The sequence below is a fragment of the Vombatus ursinus genome, unplaced genomic scaffold, assembly GCF_900497805.2.
Source record: "Vombatus ursinus unplaced genomic scaffold, bare-nosed wombat genome assembly UNPS02005342.1, whole genome shotgun sequence".
Lineage (NCBI taxonomy): Eukaryota > Metazoa > Chordata > Mammalia > Diprotodontia > Vombatidae > Vombatus > Vombatus ursinus.
Window position 1 is genome coordinate 7,700 of NW_020945120.1, and position 23,293 is coordinate 30,992.

At 50.0% G+C, this 23,293-nt stretch overlaps 2 protein-coding genes across 2 annotated transcripts; one reads left to right on the forward strand and one right to left on the reverse strand.

Annotated features, from left to right (window-relative positions):
* Nucleotides 1-227: 227 nt before the first annotated feature.
* LOC114032468 (alpha-1,3-mannosyl-glycoprotein 4-beta-N-acetylglucosaminyltransferase B) lies at nt 228-21,201 on the forward strand (the record flags this gene model as incomplete). The annotated part of the gene is made up of 14 exons (XM_027847784.1): nt 228-426; nt 534-674; nt 842-975; nt 5,947-5,993; nt 8,285-8,398; nt 8,664-8,739; nt 9,112-9,226; nt 11,019-11,149; nt 12,536-12,643; nt 18,984-19,177; nt 19,509-19,587; nt 19,723-19,810; nt 20,295-20,407; nt 20,565-21,201. Coding segments are annotated over 14 exons (1,563 nt in total), but the record flags the coding sequence as incomplete, so codon positions are not given.
* A 190-nt stretch (nt 21,202-21,391) lies between these two features.
* Nucleotides 21,392-22,917, reverse strand: LOC114032467 (leukotriene C4 synthase-like; the record flags this gene model as incomplete). The annotated part of the gene is made up of 4 exons (XM_027847783.1): nt 21,392-21,677; nt 21,773-21,854; nt 22,118-22,188; nt 22,793-22,917. Coding segments are annotated over 4 exons (420 nt in total), but the record flags the coding sequence as incomplete, so codon positions are not given.
* Nucleotides 22,918-23,293: the final 376 nt, after the last annotated feature.

Here is a 23,293-nt window from a genome sequence, read left to right on the forward strand (position 1 = left end):
AATTGAATTGAATTGTTCACCAGTGCCTGCCTTGGGAGGTGTGAGAGGTCAGGACTAGTTGCTGAATAAGGCCTCATTGAGTCTAGGACGGTTGCAGATGTGGGGGTCCAGTTTTCCAGTTGGGAGGGAGTGGAAACACATGGCATGACGGTGCTATCCCAGTGGGCAGTCAGGAAGCCCCTCCCCCAGTGGGTCTTCCCGTCACTGCCTGACACCCTGTGGGTCTTCTCTGCCTGGCAGGTGAATCTGCAGAGGTGTATCAGCGGGAGTTCTTGGCCCTCCGTGATCGCCTACACGCTGCAGAACAAGAGAGCCTGAAGCGCTCCAAGGAGCTGAACCTGGTGCTGGATGAGATCAAGAGGGCCGTGTCAGAGAAACAGGCCTTGCGAGACGTGGACGGCAACCGGACGTGGGGCCACCTGTCTGGTGAGTGGTTGGGGACCAGGGGTTTGGCTCCTGGGAAGAGCTGAGGAACTCAGGTGGGACTGAGGACCCCATGTCTGAGCCACCTTCCTTCCCTTGGGCCATCCCAGAGGACACCAGGCTGAAGCTGTGGAACGTCACCCACAAGCATGTGATGCACCTGCCTACTGTCTTCCACCATCTGCCTCACCTGCTGTCCAAGGAAAGCAGCCTCCAGCCAGCCCTGCACGTGGGCCAGGGCCGCACTGGAGGTAGTTGGTCAGGGAGGGGCAAATAGAGGGAGACTGGGTGGAGAAGGAGAGAAGGACTTCTAGAGGTGCTGGTCCAGGGACTGGGCAGGGCCAGGGTGGGAAGGGGAAAACACTCGGGGGCCAGGGGCTAGGGAAGCCCCTAAGCCTTGGTCCCTGGGCCACTGCAGTGTCCATTGTGATGGGCATCCCGAGTGTTCGGCGGGAGGTGCACTCATACCTGACGGACACACTGCACTCGCTCATCTCGGAGCTTAGCACCCAGGAGAAGGAGGACACAGTCATTGTGGTGCTGATTGCTGAGGTGAGGGGGAACCCGGTATGACCAAGCCCTTGGGAGAGGGCAGACTTCTGAGTGTGTGTGTGTGTGTGTGTGTGTGTGTGTCTGTGTGTGTCTGTGTGTGTCTGTGTGATCCTGCGCGAGTGCGCATGCATTTACCGAGGGTGCACAGGCATGTCTGTATAACCCCGAGGCCCCCAGATCTGCAGTGATAGGCAGAGGCTGAGAGGGTTCATGGCCTTGGGCCTGGCTCCTTTCCAATTCTCCCAGCCCCAGCCTAGGAGCTCCTGCACTGGGAGCCTTACCTTCAGCCTCTCTTCCTACTCCAGGACAAGTAAACAGGACTTTTTCTTCCTACAGGCCCTGGGCCCCAGATCTAATAACTTCTTGGGTTAGTAGACACAATTGATCAGTAATTTAATTTAATTAATTAATTTAATAAGGGCCTAAGGGGATGTTCAGTGACTTGCCATGGGTCACATGGCTAGTCGGTGTCAGAGGCAGCATTTGAACTCACATCTTCCCAGGCCAGGATTCCCTCTGGGGCATGGTGTGTTCAGGGATGACCAGTACCCATGGTGTGAGGGCTTACTGAGCCCTTCTCAGGGCTGCTCACGCACCTTTGGTATCTACCTTTCACCCAGCTCTCACCTGTGGCTCCAAGAAGCTGTTAAATGCACAGTGGCCACACCCTGGTAAAACCAGCTCAGCAGACGGGCTAAACCAGGTTGAGGGTAACAGGCTTCAGACCCGTTGGATAGTTAAGGGGGTGCCTACCCCAGCATGTGAAGACTTGTCCCCGTGGAGTGGGAGGATGGGCACAATTTGTTTAAATGGCCACGAAGGCAGCTGAAGCAGGTGCTGTGGGGCGCTTAGAGCTTGGTCAGGCATGGAGGAGGCCAGGGTCGTCCACTGCATCCGGGGCCATTGCCAGTTGTCTTGACTTCTGCCCTGCCGCCATAGGTCAGTGACTCTGAAAGAGAGAGTGAGGCTGACTACTTTGTGTACCTTTGCCTCACTTAAATCTGATTCATGTGCAAGTCAAGACATCACCCAGTGATGTCATTGGTCCTCTTCGAAAACAAAGGACAGATAGCAGCAACAAGGGCGTGCTGTGTTCCAGGGTAGGGCAGCCAGGTGGTGCGGTGGATGGAGCGTTGTGCCTGGAGTCAGGCACACTCCTCTTCCTGAGTTCAAAGCTGGCCTCAGACACCTACTAGCTGTATGACCCTGGGCAAGTCACTTAACCCTGTTTGCCTCAGTTTCCTCATCTGTAAAATGAGCTGGAGAAGGAAATGGCCAAACACTCCAGTATCTCTGCCAAGAAAACCCTAAATGGGGTCACAAAGAGTGGGACGTGACTGAAACAATGTATTTGTGGCACTGTGCTAAGTACTGGGGGTACAAAGAAAGGCCAAACAAACAAACAAGAAGACAATCTCTAATGAGGGAGACAGCATGCAAACAGTCAAACTATATACAGGATAAATTGGCCACAGTAACAGAGGGAGGGCAGCACTAGAATTAAGAAGGATAAGAAGGTAGGATTTTAGCTGGGATTGATAGAAGCCAGGAGGTGGAAATAAGGAGGGAGAGACTTCTGGGCAGGGGAGATGGTGTGTCTTGTTCTAGGAACAGCAAGGAGGCTGGTGTCCCTGGACCAGAGTATGTAGAGAAGGGGTTGTGGGGAGGGAGAGTGAGTAAAGTATAAGGAGACTGGAGGAACCAGGTGGGAAAGGGCTCTGAATGCCAAACAGAGGATTTTATATTTAATCCAAGAGGTGACAGGAAGCCACTGGAGATTACTGAATAGGTGGGTGACCTGGTCAGACCCGACCATGCTTTAGGGAATCACTGGATCACAGAGTGGTGTTGGGGAGTGATGGGCATTTTTCATATGGACAGTTCTACCCTCGAGGCCAGAGCCTTAGTGCCATGTGCTACCCAGCTGTTGATGATTCCACTCCAGGACTTCAAGTTGTCCTCCAGTGGGTCTTTGAGCTACTCACTCAATCTCTCTGGGCCTCAGTTTCCTTCTGTGTAAAATAAGTGGGTTGGACTAGAAACCTTCTGAGGGCCCTTCTGTCTCTAGATTTGTGATGTTACCCTTCTTTGTAGCCTTGGAATTGGAAGAAAACTTAGAGGATGCCTAGTCTAACCTCTGTTCTCTTGTAAGAATCTTGCCTACAGCACCTTTGACAAGTTCTCCTGTCTCTACTTGAATACTTTTTATGATAGAAAGCTCACTAGCTTACAAGACAGCCCATTCCATCGTTAAATAACTAATTGTTAGAAAGGTCTTAGGATCTTTGATTGAATTGAAATTGGTTTCCCTGAAACAACCATTCATTTTTTGCTTTCTGGGGACTCACAGAACAAGTCTGATCCTCTTCTCTAATCCCTCCCTCCATTATAGGGAGCATATGTCATTTACCTTTGGATCACCCTTATGATACATGCTTAAAAATGTTTCTTGGGATGAATAAGTGACAGTCCTTTAGCTTTCATGTTTCCCCTTGATCTTCCGTAGGCTAAACATTCCCAGTAGCTTCAACTGACCGTCATGAGTCATGGTCTTAAGTTCCCTCCCCATCCTAACTTCTCTCTTCTGGAGACCCTCTCATTTTGTAATGTCCCTCTTGAAATGTGGTACCCCAAACTGAAGCACAGGACTCAAGATGTGATCTGATCAGGGCAGAGTACAATGAGACTAACCACCTCCCTTTTTCTGGCTACTAGATTGCTGCTTTTAATAAAAGATAAAATTGAATTTGCTATTTTTTTTGGCTGGTAAATCACACTGTTAACTCATATTGAGCTTGTAGTTGCTAAAATCCCTAGGTCCTTCTAAAAAAAGCCTTTTTATTGTTTTTTAAAAAAATAATAATTTTTTAATTTAATTTTTTTTCAGATAACAACTCTGTATTTGCTCTCCCTCCCACCTTGCCTTCCCATTGGAAAAAAGAAAAACAAATATATGCATAGTCAAGCAATATAAATTCCCATATTGGTCATGTTCATTCCTGTACCCTGTGTCCATGCCCTCTCTTCAGGAAGTGGGGAGCATGCTTTGTCTTTAGTCCTATAGCATCATGGTTGGTTATTGTGTTGATCAGGGTTCTAGCCTTTCAAAGTCATCCCCAGGTCCTTTTTATGTGAACTGCCATCTGGCCATGTCCTCCCCATGCTGAACCAGTGCAATTAGATTTTTTTTTTTTAGCCACGGTGCCCGACTTTACATTTGTCTCTCTGGTTTAATTTTCTTGGTTTTAGACTGTTGTTATGACCCAAATCTTTTTGCACCCTAGTTCTGTCATCAGATGCATTAGTTGTATTTCCTGCCTTCATGTCATCTATAAATTCGAGAAGCCTGCTGTTTCTGTCTTTGTCCAAATCGTTGGTAGAGATGTCGAGCTGGACAGGGTGGGAGCTGCTATTAGAGGCCTCCCTCCAGGTTGACCCATTAATCCAAAGCCGAGACCCCAGGGAGAGGGGCAGGTCCCATCACCTTTGGGTCTGGTCTTTCAGCCATTTGGGCATCCATGCAACTGTAATGTCCTCTAGCCTATAACATTTCCCTGTTTGGTCCAGAGGTATGGCATAAGAGTCATTTGTCACGTAGCTTGCTGAAGTTCCGCCGTATGTTGTTTATGGCACTTCCTTGATCTAGTAACTGTAAAAAAAAAAAAATTGGGAATGAGATTGACCTGGCATGATCTGTTCTTGGAGGAGTCTGTGCCGGCTCCTTTGTGATGCCCTTTCCCTTTCCGAGTGCTCACAAACCATTACCATAGTTTTCCATTCTACCATTTTGTTGGGCGCATGACATGAAGCTCACGAGGCTGTACTTTCTAGAGGTCACCATCATCTTCCTTTTGAAAATGAAAACAGTAGTTCCCCATGTCTCCTCAGAGAGCTTGTCATGGGGCTCAGTGATGTCATCTTTGAGTTCTTTTGGGATCCTGGAGTGTTTTCTCTCTGAACTCTGAATCTTGAACTATTGAGAGTAGCTGGGGCAGCCAGTTATCTGGCCAACTGGATGGGAGAGAAGGGAAAGGAATAAGCATTTATATAGCACCTACTATGTGCCGGGCACTGTGCTAAGCACTTTTTATAGTTATTATCTCATTCGATCCATCACATTAACACTTCGAGGTAGGGGTTGTTATTATTCCCATATTACAGTTGAGGAAACTGAGGCAGGCAGATGAGTGACTTACCCAGGGTCCCATAACTACTAAGTGTCTGAGGTATTTATGAGACACCAACTATGTGTCAGGCATGATGATACAAAGGTGAAAGATAAAGCAGCCCCTTTCACGGCCTTCGTCCTCGGTTCCTGCAGGCCACAGTTCCCTCTTTATGTCTTTGTCCCACCCTTTCATGTTTGAAGAGCCTTCCTGTTGACCGAGGAGGCTGGAATAAATGCAGTGTTTCCTCTTTGGCATCTGTCCCCAAGCTTGCAGTCACTGTACTTCTCCCTTCCTTATCCTTCCTCTTGCTCGTGATTCTAAAAGGCCTGCGCCAACCCCCAGGTGGACTGGTGACGTGGTACAGTGGCAAGGATACTGGACGTGGAGTCAGAAGACCCAGTTTCAATCCCAGCCATGCTATGTGCATGCTATGTGACCTTGGGCACGTCACTTATACTGGGCCTTAGGTTTTATAAAAATCGGGGGTCTGACCCTCTAAGGTGCCTTCCAGCTCTAAATCTTTGATCCCATGATGCAGTAGAAGTGACCATTCCTGGCTTCTCAGTTCTTTCCCAAATGATATTTAAGAATTTAGTTTAAATTTCTTGCAACTGCATTTCTGTGCTGGTAGGAAGGGGGGGGGGTGCGGGGTGGCAGGGTGGGGGGAGGGAGTGTTGGAGGAAGGACGCCTATCTTGATGAGACTGGTAGTTCTGGGTGGCCTGCTCTTCCAGGCACTATGGGGGTCCCACAGATTGGGGGAGAAGGGTGTAGGACTCAGACTGCTCGGTTTTCATCCACAGACAGATACCCAGTACACGATGGGGGTGACCGAGAACATCAAAGCCTTGTGAGTAGTGACTACCCCTTGGTCCTCCTGGGGCTGGGGGAGGGCCACAGGGGATAGCCCTGGCTGGGACCCTCAGGTTCTCTTTTCCTTCCCAGGGCTCTGAGAACGCAGCCCCTTCCAGCTGCAACTCTGGCGCTGTGTAGAGACCCCTGGGGCTGGGCTGGAGTCAAGCTTGGGGGCAGACTCCAATGTGAGGTCAAGAGCGCACACCTTGTCCTGAGGTTTCTGTAGCAGGCCTTAGGGACCAAGACAAAGGAAGACTGGGTGATAAGAGTTTGTAACAACAGAAGTCTGGCCAACTGAAAAATAGAAATTTTCAAAAATACCTTGGGAAAAAAAAATCATGAGCGTCAGAGAAGACCCAGCCACAAAATGACCTTGATGTTGATTGGTTGCCCCCCCCCCCCCAACTCTTGTCCCTTGTCTCCCCCCCACCCCCCTCCACTGCAGAACTAGGCTGGACCTAGGGAAGGAAGTGTGATTTACCTTAAGGACTCTAGGAGAGAGGACTAGAGCCATCTCAGACTTAGCTTCCCTCCATCCTTCTCTCCTTCATTTTCATTTCTTTTTTTTTGTCCTTATTAAGAAGTTTTATATTCAGAGTTAGTTAAATACAGTCAAATAACTTGAGAAATATTCAAACTTCCAATAATATTAGACTTTTCATGGACCAGGTTTCACACTCAAGAATTCCACTACTAACCCACCAAAATATTAATATGATTTTGGTAAATGAACCTCAGGGAGAAATATCACCCTTATTTATTTTTATTTATTTTTTGCGAGGCAGTCAGGGTTAAGTGACCTGCCCAGGGTCAAACAGCTAGTAAGTGTCAAATGTCTGAGACTGGATTTGAACTCAGGATCTGACTCCAGGGCTGGTGCTCTACCCACTGGGCCATCCAGCTGCCCCTATCACCCTTATTTTAAAAAATCAACTGACTATTTTTTTCATTTTAAAAAAAATCTTTATTTTGTTTTTTTTCAACATTCACTTTTATAAGATTTTGAGTTCCAGCATTTCTTTTTTTGGATAGATTTTTATTGATATCTTCTGTTTCTACATTGCCTAAATTTCCCCCTGCATTTCTTCCGCTCCCAGAAATCCATCCTATATAACAAATAATTTTTTAAAAGAAAAAGAGGAAGAAAAAAAATCAACAAAATTAATAAATACGTTAAAAAAAATCTGACAATGCATGCAGTGTTCCACACCTGTGTATGTGCACACAAACACACACACACACACACACACACACATACAACCCTCCTTTGTTGTTCAAGGTGTGATTATAGCACAGCCTCCTTCCCTTTCCAAAGTACTTTTCACATCAGCTTTCTTGCCTGACCCTGGCAACCTCTGAAAGGTAAATAAGGCTAGGCCCAAGGTTTAAGGTGTCCACAGGTAACTGGGTCTGCTCCTTTATGATTCCCTTTCCATTAGAAATGTGGTAGAAGTGGGAATAGAGCCCAGCCTGTCTGCAGGGCTTTCCTTAGGATCAGGGCTCCCTACTGCCAGGCCAAAGCTTCAGTGCCCACTTAGAGGAAACTGTCTAGCTTCACCCTCCAGGCACCCCAACTTGGGGTTCTGATTTAGCATAGGTAAGCAGTCCTGTTGTTCCTGCTTAGCTCCTCATGACCCCCTGCCATACTCCTATCCCACATTCATGCCCTGGCCGCCCACAAGTACCAGCCTTGTTTCTGGCTGCCTCTGCACAGGACAGGTAGCTCACTTTTATAAAATTAGGGATATTGGAGGAAGAATCCTTCCCCTCTTGTGTCTTAGCCGGCACCACCAGGGGGCACTTGCCCACCACCTCCCCGCTTTGGGGCTGGGAACCCCAGCACTCCTGGTGCTTTTCTGAGAGGGAGAGGAGGTAACGGGGTGTCTGCCAGGCTCCCCATCTCTCTGCTGAGGCTGACACTGAGCTAGAGCTTCTTCCAGGAGGCACCATCCCCTAGTTGCTGCCTCTTCTTCCCTCTAGGACCCCCGTCCTCTCTGGGGCCAGGGTGATAATTAATATCTGGGTGGGGGAACACAGAGCAGAGATCCTTCCTGATCACTGTATCCTCATCCTGCTTCTCAGTGGAGTACAGTAGGAAATCAGAGGAACTGGGTTCAAGTCCTGCCGTTGCCCCTTACTACTTGTGTGACTTTGAGCAAGTCACCTAACCTCCTTGGGGCTCAGTTTCCTTATGTGTAAAATGAAGGGGCTGGACCAGAAGGCCTCTGAGCTTCCTTTCAGTTCCTGATCTCTGATCACTGCCTCCGTCCCTCATTCCCTCGCCAGGTTCCCCACTGAAATCCATTCTGGCCTCCTAGAAGTCATCTCTCCTTCTCCACACTTTTATCCTGACTTTTCCCGACTCCGAGAGTCCTTTGGAGACCCCAAGGAAAGAGTCAGGTAACCAGTGCAAAGCACTTGGCCCCCGCCACCATTCCTCTGCATGTGCCTTGCTTTTTCCCCATTCATAGCATGGGGATAAAGTCCATGCTGGGGATCCCAGCAGGGACCTGAGCTGACCCTGAGCCCAAATCAGACACCCCTCTCCCTTGGGGTAAACCCAAGACACAGATCCCACATCATGGGATTACCCAGAACAGGTTTGGCCCCTGCTGGTAGTGAGGGTCCAGGCCCCTGACCTTCTGGCCACATCACTCTCGCCCAGGTGGAGAACCAAGCAGAACCTGGACTACTGTTTCTTGATGATGTACGCACAGGCCAAGGGCATGTACTATGTCCAGGTCAGCGCCCGGGAGAGCTGGGTGGAGGGCAGGGGAGGGGGAGTACTTTCACTTCTTGTTTGTATCCACTTGGGGTTGAGTGTGGAGGGGAGGTGATTCCGGGGAGATGCTGGACAGGGTCTCAGGTTCTGGGGAATGGTACTGTTGGAAAGTGACCTTGTTTCTAGCCTGCCACTGGGGAGGCAGCATGGGAACCCCAGTATGGTCCCTGGGCAAGGTGGGGGCAGAGCCAGGGGTCAGGGAATGAGAAACCTGACATCCCCCACTTCCCCCCCACCCACACACATACATCCTTATTCTCTCTCATGGTGAAGGGCACTGGGGCGGAGGGCGGGGTCGGCTTCTGAACCTCCCCCTCCTCCCTTCTGGCAGTTGGAGGATGACATTGTGGCCAAACCCAACTACCTGAGCACCATGAAGAATTTTGCTCTACAGCAACCCTCGGAGGAGTGGATGATTCTGGAATTCTCCCAGCTTGGTTTCATTGGTAATGAGCTCACGTCCCCCTGCCCTGTTGTGCCCTAGCTCACCTTGCCACAGCGCTGTCCTCAGCTTCTCCCATTCACCCATGCCAAGGCTGTTGACTGAGTGGCCTCCTCCTCTTTCTCCTCCTCCTTTCTTCTTTTCCTCTAGGCCTGCTCTTCCTCTTCCTCCTTTTTCCTTTTTCCATCTTTCCTCTTCTTCCTCCTGATTTCCATAGTGCAATGAAAAGAAGGCTATATTTGGAGTCCGAGGTCCTGAGTTCAAATCTCAGCTCTGTCATTTATATCTGTTCCATGCTGGGCAAGTCATTAAACATCCTTGGGCCTCAGTTTCCTTTTCTAATAAATGAAGAGGCTGGTCTAAATGGCCTCTGAGTGCTTCCAACACTACCTCTGTAATCCTTTGCTCCTGATTCTCTACTGTGCCCAGCTACATGTTTCACATGAAGTCCCTGGACCTGCCCAGAAAGACAGTCAAACCCCATCTCTCCACAGACAGTCCCAGGGGATCAACACACAAATACTGTCCTTGGAGACATAACAAGTTCAACATATTTGTGTGGCATACCTTTGTCCTGGGCCAACCAAGGTCTATAAGCTCACATGCAGGAGCTTATAGCCTAGTAAGACAATAAAGTACACAGGGACAGCAGAGTGATAAGTCACTTAACCCTGTTTGTCTCAGTTTCCTCATCTGTAAAACGAGCTGGAGAAGGAAATGGCAAACCACTCCAATATCTTTGCCAAGAAAACCCCAAAAGGGGTCACATAGAGTCAGACACAATTGAAAATGACTCACCAACAATTAATTAACTGCCTACTATGTACCAGACGCTGTTCTGCCTGCTGGGGATACAAGGACAAAAATGAAACAGTCCCCGTCCTCAAAGTGCTTACATTCTACCAGGGGAGACAACGTGTGTATACGATAATGCAGAGGCAGCTGCTGGTGTAGTGGATAGAGCGTTGGGCCTAGAGTCAGGAGGATCAGATTTTAAATCTGGCCTTAGACACTTACCTGCTATGTGACTCTGGACAAGTCACTTAGCCTGTTTGCCTCAGTTTCCTCAGCTGTAAGAATAATAAGAGATAAGGAATAATATAATATAATGTGTAATATCTACTGGAGAAGGAAATGGCAAACTACTCCAGTATCTTTGCTAAGAAAACTCCAGGGACAGCATTGAAATGCTATGGTTCACAGGGTCAGGAAGAGTCTAACACCACTGAATGACTAAAGAACAGCAATATAATATAAGGGATAATAAGATAATAAGATAAGAGATAATAAGATAATAAGGTAATGAGGATCCAATGAGATAATATTTTAATGTGCTTAGCACATAGTAAGTTCTAGAATTCCTTCCCTCCCCTAGTGCCAGCCCCTTCCACAGATTCCCCTCTTTCCACAGAACCCCAGCACAGGTGATCAGGAGGAGATGGCCCTGAGCCCTACCTTGCCCGGCCCAGCCCCACACTTGGTCCTTCAGATCACAGAACTGCACAATTGGAAGGCATTTCAGAGGCCACCCTACCTACCTAAGAGGCTCCCAACCATTGGTCATTCACCCTTTGCCCAAAGAGCTCCAGGGAAGAGGAGCCCACGACCTCCAGAGGCAGCCTGTTCTGCTCTTAGATCAGTACCATCTTAGGACGTCTTTCTTTACCCAAACCTTGAGTTTTGCCTCTCCGTAACTCCACCTGTTGCCCCTTGACCTGGTCTGCGGGGCGAGGTGGAGGCACCTTGGCCTCCTTTCTGTCCCTCACCCGGCTCAGGCACTGTTGGTGTCTCTTCAGGGAAGATGTTCAAGTCTCTGGACCTGAGCCTGATCGTGGAGTTCATCCTCATGTTCTACCGGGACAAGCCAATTGACTGGCTTCTGGACCACATCCTGTGGGTGAAGGTCTGCAACCCCGAGAAGGATGCGGTGAGTAAGAGGGGCTGCAGATTGGGCACACCCTTCCCTCTGCCAGGGAGCAGGCCTGCTTGGCACCAACTCCATCCTCTTGTCTGTGGGCATGATTTCATAACACCTAGGATTCACATGGCGCTTTAAAGTTGACAAAAGCTATCTCATTTGATTCTCACAACAATCCCTAGAAGATAGGCTCTGTTATCATCCCCATTTTATAGAAGAGTTCGTGTAGCCCAGGCTGTCCTACGTGGTGGAACATGGCCTGGGCTAATTAATCTCTGTAAAATACAGTCCCCACTGATGCTTGCCACGTGAACCCTGAGCCAAGGCATGTTAGCAAAGGGCTTGGGTAGTATACGTTCTCCGGAATTCCTAAGTAGTCATGGACCAGGGGGCCTGGGCAGACATGCATGCCCCAGGGCCTGGGCCAGTTCCCTGCCTTTGGTAAATCAAGGGTCACATTGGAAGGTGAAGAAACCCAGGCTGGCACTTTCCCACGCCTCTTTGCCATCCCAGGAGCAAGAGTGGGTCAGGTTTCCTCAAAGCACTGACCTGTGGGAAACATTGCTCACCCCCAATGGTGGGGCCAGTGTGTACAGAACCACCCGGGAGGGGCAGCTGGAGGATTACCTGTGTTCTGCTGTGGCTGGCAGTAACCTTCGGTTCTGTCCACCCACCCCATTGATCTGTTTGCCTGGTCTGTCTGTGTAACTTGCCTTCCTGTTAATCTGTCTTTTCTGTCTGTTTTTCCCATGTGTGTGTCCACCTACTCTGTCTGTCTCCTCCTCAGCCACCTCTTCTTTCCAGCTGCCCCTCTCTGCCTTATCTGTCTGTCCACTTGCTCATTCCATGTGCTGGCCAGCTGCTCTGTGTGTCCACATGGCCTGTTGTCCTCATCACCCCCCCCTTGGTCTGCTTAACCACATATCTAGCCTACTCCCCGTACTTTTCAAGGGGCAGTTTGGCTTAATGGATAGAACTGTGGTCTGGGAGTCAGGAAGACCAGGGGCTTTCAGATCCTGCTTCTGACATTGACAAGCTGTGTGAGCCTAGGCAGAGACTTAGTTTTCTCGTCTTAAAAATGGGGACAATAATACCTGTTAAACCTACTTCAGAGAGCTGTTGAGAGGGTCAAATGCAATAATATGTGTAAGGTGTTTCATAAGCTTTAAATCTCTATAGAAATGTCAGTTACTACTACTACTAGTACTGCTACTACCACCATTACCACCATCACCACCACCAGCACCACCACCATGTCTGTCTATTCTGTTTTTATCCAGCCCCTCCTTCCATCTCTGTCTCCCTCTCAACCCAGCCCAGCCCGTCTCTGTGTCTGCGCCATCTCTCTGACTCCCTCTCCTGACTGGGGTTAACTTTCCCTCTCTGTCTGATCAGAAGCACTGTGATCGACAGAAGGCCAATCTTCGGATCCGCTTCAAACCCTCGCTTTTCCAGCATGTGGGCACCCACTCCTCCCTGGCTGGGAAGATCCAGAAACTCAAGGTACATCTCTGCCTTCCTTCCATGATGCCTCTTGCCCTCTACCCCTTTATTCCATCCATTTGGCCTAGAGGTAGGAAGACCCAGTGTGTGCAGGGGACAGAAAGTAGTCCAGTTTTACCAGAACATAGAGTACAATAAGGCTGAAAAGATAGGGTGGCACCACGTTGTGGGGGCCTTGAATGCCAGGTAAAGGGGATCCTGAACTTGACTCAGTCAGCAATGGAGAGCCACTGAAGATTTTCGAATTAGAAGAACGTCATGACCAGATTTATTTGAAAGATTAACCTGGCAGTGGTGTGAGAAGTAAATTAGAGGGGAGAGCAGATGGGGGTGGGAAGACCTACCTCCTAAGCTGGCTAGGCCTGGTTAAGCCTGGTGGCAGAGAGGATGGAGAGGCTGGCTGTGTGAACCTTCCAGATTCATAAGTCAGAGGGGGACATTTCCTTACAGAGACTTCAGGGTCGTAGCACTGAAAGCCAAGGGCACTTCATTGATTCATTCATTCAACAAGCATTTATCTTGTGTCTTACCTTCTAATATGGTCTCTTGCCCACTTTGAACACGGGCTCCAGAGGAGAAAATAGTAGAGTCAGAAGACCCAGGAGATCCAGTCTTTAATCCTGGATAGCTATGTGACCTTGGGCAATTGCCTTCCCCTCTGGATTTTAGTTTCCCTAACTATAGCATGAGTGGGCTAGCCTAGTTGGTCCCTGAGATCTTTCCTGGGATTCAAGAAAGAATAACATAAATAGTCCTGGGGCCAGGGCTAGGCAGGGCTGAAGCTGGCCCCTTTCCCCATCCATGCATTGCAGAGTCCCCCTCATGTCCCTGCCTTTGGACCCATTGCACGTGGGACATCTGTCTGGCAAGGGCCATGAGCACCTCCTGGTTGTCTGTACCCTTCCCAGTCATCTTCAGTTAACTCTCGCAGGAAAAGTACTAGGTCCAGGGCCTGTCCTACTCCTGGTGGTAGGAGAGAAAAGGAACGTGGACACAAGTACCCAGGAGCACTAGCTGAGCTAACAAGGTATGGTATTCAGGACAAGGAGCTGAAAAGGAAAAACAACTTTGAGCTCATATGCTAACACCCATCAGGCTAACGGAGATGGGAAACCGCATTGTGGGAAAGACCACGGGGAGACAGGCAGGCTCGTTCTCTGCTGGTGGAACTGTGAATAGGCTTTTCCTGTTCTTGAAAGCAATTGGAAGACATGCAAGAAAAGCTTATACCCTTTGCCCCTGAGATTCCATTTCCAGGGATGTATGTACACCAAGGAAATTACTGACAGCAGGAAAAGACCCATGTGTACAAATAGATCCTGGCTGCACAATTTGTGATAACAAAAAGCCCCCCAAAAATATGCACAGTGATTAAAGAATATGGATAAATAAATTATGGAAGGTAGTGGAATATTTTGTGCCTTAAAGAAAAATGAAAATAAAGAATTCAGAGAAACTGAGAAAGACTGGTATGAAGTTATGCACATACATGAAGAAAGTAGAACTAGAGGATATGCACAGTGGCAATGTAAATAAATAAAGTTGATGTGGAGAGGCAGCAAACCTTGGCTCAGATACAGTGGTCAGTGTCAGGAAAGCACTCAGTTAAAGGACACCTCACTCCTTTGTGTTAATAATTGATAAACTGACTTTTCTGGGTAATGTTCGGGTGTTTGTTGGGAAGTGTATGTTGTGTCAACAAATTGTATTGATAATTTTTTTTAAGCAAAGCAAAGGGCTGAGATTGGCTTGCCTATCTGTCCCTCAAGACTGCCCAGAGGGTGGCCATCCAGACCCTCTGACTAGGAATTCTTTCAAGAGGGGGTTCATCGATCTCATCCACACACCTTTCCCCAGTTTTTTTCAAGAAGGGAAATGAGAGTGACTGAGTCTGCTTCTGGCATTACATTGGCTTACAATGAGGAAAAAATACCCATTGCCCTCAACCCCAGACTTTCTACGTAGCTGCCGCAAGTTTGCTGACATATGGGATGGAACCTCTTAAGAACAGTGGGATTAAGTGTAGTGGTCTTGGGGTGGGGGCAGGGTGGTGGTGGCGGTGTCTAGGTCTGGGTGACCATTTCTCCTCTCACTTCCTGGTTTAATCACTCACATGGGTTTCACAATTGGTCATGAATGTTAGCACGTCATCCCTGAAGGTCATCCAGTCCTGAGGATGTCAAACTCAAATAGAAATGGATCCCTGTTGACTTAGAAAACTGCAAGTTAACATTATCTATATCATATTATATTTTTATGTATTTTGTTAAACATTTCCCAATTGCTTTTTAATCTGGCTAGGGCAACACTTTGAGGGCTGTGAGTCTGATGCCTCTGAATTCTAATTTACCTCATTCCTGAGCAAAGAATCCCCCTACAACCTCCTGCCAAGGGACCATCCAGCTTCTATTTGAAGATCACTGTTGATGGGGAACTCATTATCTCCCATGAGTATGCATTCCATTTTGGGACAGTACTAGTCATTAGGCCTTTTTTATTCATTATTGAATTGAAAATTGACTTTGCAGCTTCTTCCCAATGGTACTTTTTGTGCCTTTTGCAACTAGACTGAACAAGTCTACAACAGCCCTTCGGATACTGAAAATAGGTATCCTCTTTTCCTGCTAAAGCCTTCTCTTTTCCAAGCTAAAGATCCTCACTTTCTTCACCAGAGCCTTGTATAGCGCGGTCTCTAGTCCACTCAGCATCCTAGTCCTCCTCCCCCACGGATGTAGTCCACTGTGTCAGGGTCCTTAAGATGTGGCCCCCACAATAAGAAGTCGGACCACAGTCGAGAACAGCAGGGCTATTCCCTTTCCTCATCCTAGGCGCTCATGCTGTTCCTGGGACCGTCAGAAGTCCTCAGCAGTTGTTAGCAGCTTTTGTAGAACTGAGGTCAAGATGAGGGGCAGGATGGATGACACAGGGGCCTTGCGGGGCCTTAGGGTGCCATGGTTGGATGATAGCATAGCAAGTGGGAGAGGGTGGGCACTACCCGAAATGCTGGCTTGTCAGCATTCTACTGGCTGGAGTGGAGTCTACTGGCAATGAAAGTCAAATAGGACCAAGAACAGAGCCCCAGACTTGGTCCCTGTGGCTAGGTTTTCTGCGCTTTGTAGTGGGTTCTGCATCTGGTCCATTTGGCCCCTCAGAACGTCGTCCTTCAGCTAGCAGTGCCAGGCTTCAAGGCCACTTGGATGGGTGGCAGCTCCATTCCCCAGGAGAGGTAGAGAATCTCATCAGCCATTAGCTTAGAGGAACACAGGCCTGAGGATCTTTTTTGACCGTCTCTTACCAAGACTGTGCGTTCACAGCAAATGGTCATTTGGGCCACAGGCAGCGCTGGATTTGGGCAGTCATAGATTAGACCCTGTCAAAGGTCTGCTGGACTTCCAGAATCCAATGGGAAGTACTGCCGCTCCAGAGCCAGAAATGGGAGTGGGAGATCGAGGTTTCATGGTCAAGGAACTCCAAGCAGGCCGGCCTTACTGGGCCACGAGATGCCAGGGGAGGAGCTTAGCTATGGAGGGGAGAGGAGATAGGAGGCAATAGCTAATGGGGAAGGTCAGGTCAAGTGAGAGTTTTTTAAGGATGGAAGAGACATGGGCGTGTCTGTGGGCAGCGTAGAAAGAGCCAATAGGCAGGGAGAGATTGAAAATGAGAGAGTAGGGGTGCTAGTATGAGCAAATTACTAGAAAAGTCAGGAGGCAGTGGGGTCGGGTACACGTAGAGGGGTTGGGACTTGGTAAAGATGGGGACCACCCCTTCATCTGAGACCAAAGTGAAGAAGGGGGTTATGGGGGAAGATGTAAATGATATGACCTTTGTGCCTTCATCTGGTTGCCGTGGGAGGAAAGGACTGCCGACAATTATATGCCTGGGAAATCTAAGTCCATCGTTCCGCTTGAGATGGAACCGGTGCTCATTTGGGTGCGCGAGTTAGCTGGGCAGTCTCCGGAGACGTGTCGTTGAGGCGTTAAGGTCCCAGGATCACACAGATTTAGAGCTGAAAAGTCAGCTAGTCTGACCTTCTCGGGAAACTGAGGCCCCAAGAAGTGAATGACTCATTTGTGGTCGCAGTGCAAGGGAGTGACAGAGGCGGAATTCTGGCACCAGCGCTCTTCCCGTAATGCTACGCTGCTGCTTCTGGGAATGATCAGGATGGCTACAGAAGGAGCCCTCCTCTCTTTTGCTCCTGAGATGTGTACTGGGGGTTTATAGCCCTTCAGAAATCTGAAACCTGAATGTAGAATGAGAGAATCGGGGTTTAAATCTTGATTCAGCTGCTTACTATGTTGGGCAAGTCATTCATCTCTCTGTACCTTTGTTTCCCCATTGGTAAAATGAGAGGGTTGGGCTAGATAACTTCTAAGATTCCTTCTACCTCTTAACTATGATCCTGTAACATCATCATCATCATCATAACATCTAGCACTTATATAGTGCTTTAGGGTTTGTGAAAAACCAAAACCTCATTTCATCCTCACGACAACTTCGGGAAGTAGGTGTTATTATCTCCGTTTTAGAAATGAGGAAACTTAGGCAAACCAGCTAAATGACTTGTCCACGGTCACTCAGCTAATAAGGATCTGAGGCAGGATTTGAACTCATGTCTTCCTGACTCTATGTCCAGTACTCTATTCACCTCACCATCTAGCTGCTTATAGGTCAGAGATACATTCTATATTTTTGAGAGCATCAGTACTCAATAATGGGTATAAAGCAGTGGTCCCCAGTCCAGAGCCCTCACAGGGGAGACAGATGAATGAAACCTCATTTTGAGTCTTTTGCATGAATTCTTGAGCCCCTCTTGGATGTCGACCCGCTGGGCCCAGCAGCAGCCTGGGGTTGTATGTGCTGTTGTCTGGTCAGAATAGCAGCTTGGTATCTGTTCATCTGCAGTGAATTGCAAGTGCTGACATTTCCCTGGTAGGAGCATGAGCTGCGCTATACTGAAGGGGACAGCCAGGGCTAGGTGAACATGACAGTCTCTGTCAGATCTGGTGTTACGAGCCCAGGAATGAGTACGCAGTCTCAGGTGAGAATGGCCACCCGGGTGTTAGCAGGACCATGGCCAAGTGAGCTGTGGCGTGAGTCAGTGCCCAAGCTCCTGAGATCGGCTCTTGCCAGAACGACATGGCCCTGGCCTCCCTTCATCGAGCCTCCTCCTTCTTTAATACATCCTCCACACAGCTGCCATATTAATATTCCTAAAGCTCAAGTCTGACCATGTCACTTCTTGTTCAGGAAGTTCTCTTCATTACAGCTAGGACACTTTTCTCTGGCATTCAAAGCCCTTCACAGGCTAGGTTCAGCCCCTCTCCTCAGACTGATGATACATACTTCTTCCTCAGAGTTTGGCTCATGCCGGACAGGCCTACTTGATGTTCTGCATACAGAAGATCCCATCTCTCCTCTCCACACTTTTGCATAGGTTGTTCCCCATATTTAGGACATCCATCTCTCCTTTATTTCTTGGAACCTCTAGTCTCAAACTTTATGTCTTCTGTGGCTCCATTTGTATTCTCCCTCCTCTCCCTTCCCAAGAAAGGGAAAGAATTTAAATTTAAAAAATGAGGGGCAGCTAGGTGGTACAGTGGATAGAGCACCAGTCAGGAGGACCCGAGTTCAAATCTGACCTTAGCTGTGTGAACCTGGGCAAGTCACTTAACCCCAGTTGTCTCCAAAAAAAGGAAAAAAATCTAGTCAAACCAATCAGAACATCAAAAAAAAAATATGTAACACAATATTCCACACCTCTCCAAAGAAGCCTGGGAATGGGCAGGCATCTTTCAGGAGACTTTTCCTGATTCCCTCAGTGTGTAGTGCTCCCCTGCCATATGAGTATTTTGTAACTATCCTGTTGTTTTCTCATCTGTACATATAATGGTAAGCTCCTTGAGGGCAAGAGGAAGGTCTTACTTTTGTCTCTGTCTCCCCAGAACCTAGTGCAGTGCCTAGCACAGAGTAGATGATGAATAAATGCTTGTTGATTGAAAGGACCCTTTGAGGTCATCCCTGAGCCTTCAGGACCAGCCTCTTCGGTAGGGAGCTGTAACTGTATCGGAGTTTCTGAAGGAGAAGGGGTCAGCAGTTTCAGAGAGGTGTCCACTTAGGCACAAGGAGGCCCCAGCCTCTCCAGACACTTCAGGGACGCTGTTAGGCAAGAGTGGTGGAGGTGGCCAGGGTGGCCGGGCCTAGAGAGATGAGCCCTAACCCCCTGCCACCTCTGCCCCGGGGAGTTCCTTCTGTGCTGAAGCTTCTTGGTAGTTGTGAGTCTGGCACGACTCACGTTCCCTGCGACCCCCCCCACCCCCGCCATGCTTGTGCTTGTGTCCAGGACAAGGATTTTGGTAAACACGCCCTGAGAAAGGAGCACATGAACCCCCCTGCCGAGGTCAGCACGAGCCTCAAGACGTACCAGCATTTCACCCTGGAGAAGGCCTATCTGCGAGAAGACTTCTTCTGGGCCTTCACGCCCATAGCTGGAGACTTCATCCGCTTCAGATTCTTCCAGCCCCTGCGCCTCGAGCGGTCAGTGCCCCCCACCCCACCCCCAACCTAGGGAAGGGATTCATCACCATCATCTCCAGGCACGTTTACTGAGCCTCTGTCCCCACCGGGAACCGAACCCTGGACTCTGTCGTAATGAGACTGGCCTGGGAGCTAGGAGAGAGAGGCTTTCCCCTGTCTCTGCCTCTCTCTGTGTCTCTTTGTGCCTCTCTCTGTCTTTTTGTGTACCTCTGTCTCTCTGTCTGTCTCCCTTTCTCTGTCTGTCTGTCTGTCTCTGTGTCTGTCTCTCTGTACCTCCATCTCTGTGTGTGTGCCTTTGGCTTTACAAACAACGTGAGTCTCTTTCAAACAGGTTTTTCTTCCGAAGTGGAAACATTGAGCACCCACAGGACAAGCTGTTCAACACCACGGTGGAGGTGCTGCCCTTTGACGTGAGTAACTTGGCCCCAAAGGCATGTAGGAGGGGTCACTTGATAATGGACCCAAAGCAGACTCACTTTCTTTTGCACCTGCCTGTCTCCCGACCCATCCATGATGACCAGCTGCTCTTGCCCTTTGCCCCCTAGAACCTACAGTCGGACAAGGAGGCCCTGCAGGAGGGCCGAGGGGCCGCACTCAGGTATCCCAGGACCCCGGATGGCTACCTCCAGATTGGTGAGTAGGTCCAAGCCAGGAAGATGGGTATAGGAGCAAAAACTCAAGGATAGTGAGTACCCCATCTGTTTCACTTAGACAGCAGTGTATGGAGCACTGGACCTGGAATAAGAAGGACCTGAATTCAAATCCAGCCTCAGATATTTACTCAGATATTTAGCTGTGTGACCCTGGGCAAGTCACTTTACTGCTATCTGCCTCAGTTTCCTCATCTGTAAAATGGGAATAATGAAAGCACACCCTACCCCCCCCACCAGGGTTGTGAGGATCAAATGAGATATTTGTAAAGTGCTTTACAGACCTTACATTACTATATACATGCTCACTATTATTATCCATTTTATTGTGGGGAAGGGCTAGATATCTGCGTTTTAGGGCCAGGTTCTCTCTGCTCACTGCCCTTAGCTGGGCCCCTTTTGAGGGGGCTGGGTAGGGTTGGGGGCGGGTCTTAGGATATTTATGAGGTGCCTCTCCATCCCTCCAGGTTCCTTCTCCAAGGGTGTGGCTGAGGGTGAGGTAGACCCAGCCTTCGGGCCCCTGGAAGCTGTCCGGTTGTCAATCCAGACCGACTCCCCAGTGTGGGTCATCCTGAGTGAGGTAAGAGGGCCTTGAAAGCTGTCCCTCTCATTCTGCTCTACAAGTTGTGGGCTTTGGGAGGTGAGGGTCCCACCTGATATCACCAAGACTGAAGAGCCTGTTGGCCTGTGTCCTTCTGAGGTAGCACACCTGACCCTTACCTGCTCTGTTCTTTCAGATTTTCCTGAAAAAGGCTGACTAAGCATTGAAAGGTGAAGGGAGCGGAGTTTTCAGGCTGCAAAGCCCCATCCCGCCCCAGTGTCTCCCCCATCATCCTGTGGGGAGCCTGTGCCCTTGCTCCAGAGCCCAGCAGGGTGCCAGATCTGGAGGTGACAGGACCAAAGACAGACCTGGGGGCAAAGGGGAGGACTAGGGTGATCTCTAGGGGGCCGCCCTTCCTCCAAGGCCTACGGTAAAGTGGAACTGAGGGCCCCAAGGCACACATGGGGCTGGTGGGAGTGAGGGGTCCTGGAGGAGAGGACAAGCCCCATGGCCCTGAGGCCATCTTTGGCCTTCACTCCACATTCCCCACTCTGCCCACCAGCCTGATGTGGGCAGGCCCCACAGGGGTCTCCAGTCCTAGGGAGCTGGTGCTATCTCCTTGGGCTGGGCTGGGCCTGGCTGGGCCAAAAACATGGGGCCCTGGGACAGCTGAGGACAGCCCTTCATCCCTTCCTCACAATGGGGCCAAGGAGTTGGGGGTCAGGGTGCCTGGACCCCCCTGGCTGGGCATGATGAGGGGCAGGGATCCCAGGGGACAGGCCTTTCCTGAGGTGCTGCCCGGCCCTGGCCCCTGGCTGTGCGCTGGCGGAATCGGGGGGGCCTCTCCGGGCTCAGGCGGCCGTACACTGGAATGCATCATACTACTCTAATGTGCTGTGTTTTTTATTATTGGATACATTTGATTTTTTCACGTATGTCGATATATAATTATATAAAACGTGAATTGTAATAAAAGTTTAATTCCGTTTCAAACCTTGGGGGGAGTCTGCATCACACCCCCCCCTCTCTAGGGACCCCAGGTCTTTGTATTTCTCCACAGTGCCACTGTCACCAGAACCCCCTGAGCCCTGGTGGGGTTGGCACCTCCCAAGCCATCTTGGTACATACCCTTGGAGGCATACCCCTCATGGGGTCCCACCCCACTTTCTACCCCATCACAACCAGCCAGTGCAGCTTCCTCAGGAGGGGCGTCTTCAGGGAGGCTGGAAGAAAGTGGGAGGCCAGGCCCAGTGCAGACAGAGCTACCAGCAGCCAGAGGACCCGGGCACCGAAGTACAGGGGGCCCAGTCTGTGGGGGTTGAGGGGGTGAAGATCAACAAGAGAATGTCCCCTCCAGCCTTGCCCCTTCCCCCCCCCCCCGCACTGCCCCGAGTCCCTGCTCACCTCCCCTGGGCCGACACAGCGTAGCCATGGAAGTATCTGTACCGGGCACCCAGGTAGAGGAGGCCGCAGGCAGCTGCTACACCTTTTCCAGAGAAAGAGTAACAGCTTTTGAGGCCCCTGGAAGAGAGTGGGGGGCGGGGCGCGCAGCAGCATGCCCCGGGCATGAGCCCTCATGCATAAAGCGATGGGGTGGCCGGCAGCATCCTGCGGGCTCTGCGGCACACACCCTGGAGCGCCTGGTGACCAGGAAGGCCTTCTGTGGCGGGAGCGCCGGCATGGGGGGAGGGCCGGCATGGGGGGAGGGCTTGGCTCCCAGTCTACACCCGGTGCCCCAGGCCCTGATACCTTGGTGGAAGAAGATGCCAGCGACCCAGAGGACGGCCAGAAACAGCGGGAAGTACTCTGTGCAGTTTGCCCTGGAGTGGGAGGTTGGGGGAAGGGGGAAAGAAGGAAGGCGCAGAGAGGCAGAGCTGAGCGCTCCTTTCACCTCCCACCCAAGACCCCCTCTCCCCACCCTAGGTCTCTACTGGGGAAGTGAAGGGGACTCAGGAAGGCGCTGTCACGCCTTGCAAAGGGGAAGCTGGGATGATGGAAGCACAGGCTTTTAGGGCATAGAAGGACAAGTTCTGGGCCCAGAGTCTTGGGGGCATTGTTTTACCCCTGTTTTGCCAATTTTTACCCTTGGTGGTCTTTCTCTTGGGGCTGAGAAGTAACGGTGGGGGAAGGGTCAACGATAAGGCTTCTTTCTACACCTGAGCAGGGTGTGTCAGGGCAGGGTGTCTAGACGTCAGGGGGTGGGGCTGGGGACAGTGGCATAGATAGCTCTACGATGCATCTTCCTTCGGACCCTGAAGGCCAGGCACACAGAGATCCCGGGACAGGATGAGCCAGCTCTGCCAGGCCTAAGGCTCAACACCTCTGAGCCCAGCTAAGGAGCCAGAAGAGCAGGGACGCAGAACGATTCTTGGACATCTTCCCTGATCCTGTCCAAGGCCCTGGGCACACATCGCAGGTCCTTACTGAGCTCGGAAGACTCTCTCAAACTCTGGGGGGCCAGTGGTGGCTGGGGGTGCCACCTTGAATCTCCTCCTTGCTGTGATCACTTGCCAGGAGAAGTAGGCTGAGGAGGGGAAGAAGGGAATTGATCAGTTTTCCACTGCCTGGCTGCACCTGACAGACCTCTTGGCCTTATCACCAATACTGAGTGCAGTGGAGAGGGGAGCTATTGCTGTGGTTCTTTTTCTACTAGAGATGTCATTTAACTTCTCCTTGTAAAATGGGTTATATAGGACTTGTGCTTTCTCAAGAAAAGCTTACACAGTGATACAGAAATGTGAGCTGTTCTTAATGAATTTAATCAGATGCTCCCTTGGAGTAAGGTCACCTCTCCTATCCCCCTGCCTGCAGGCTGTGTCATGGAGGACTTCCTAAAATGAAAGTGAACCTCCCTGAGGATCTCTAAGCACTCACTGGGACACACACACACACACACACACACACACACGCGCACACACACACACA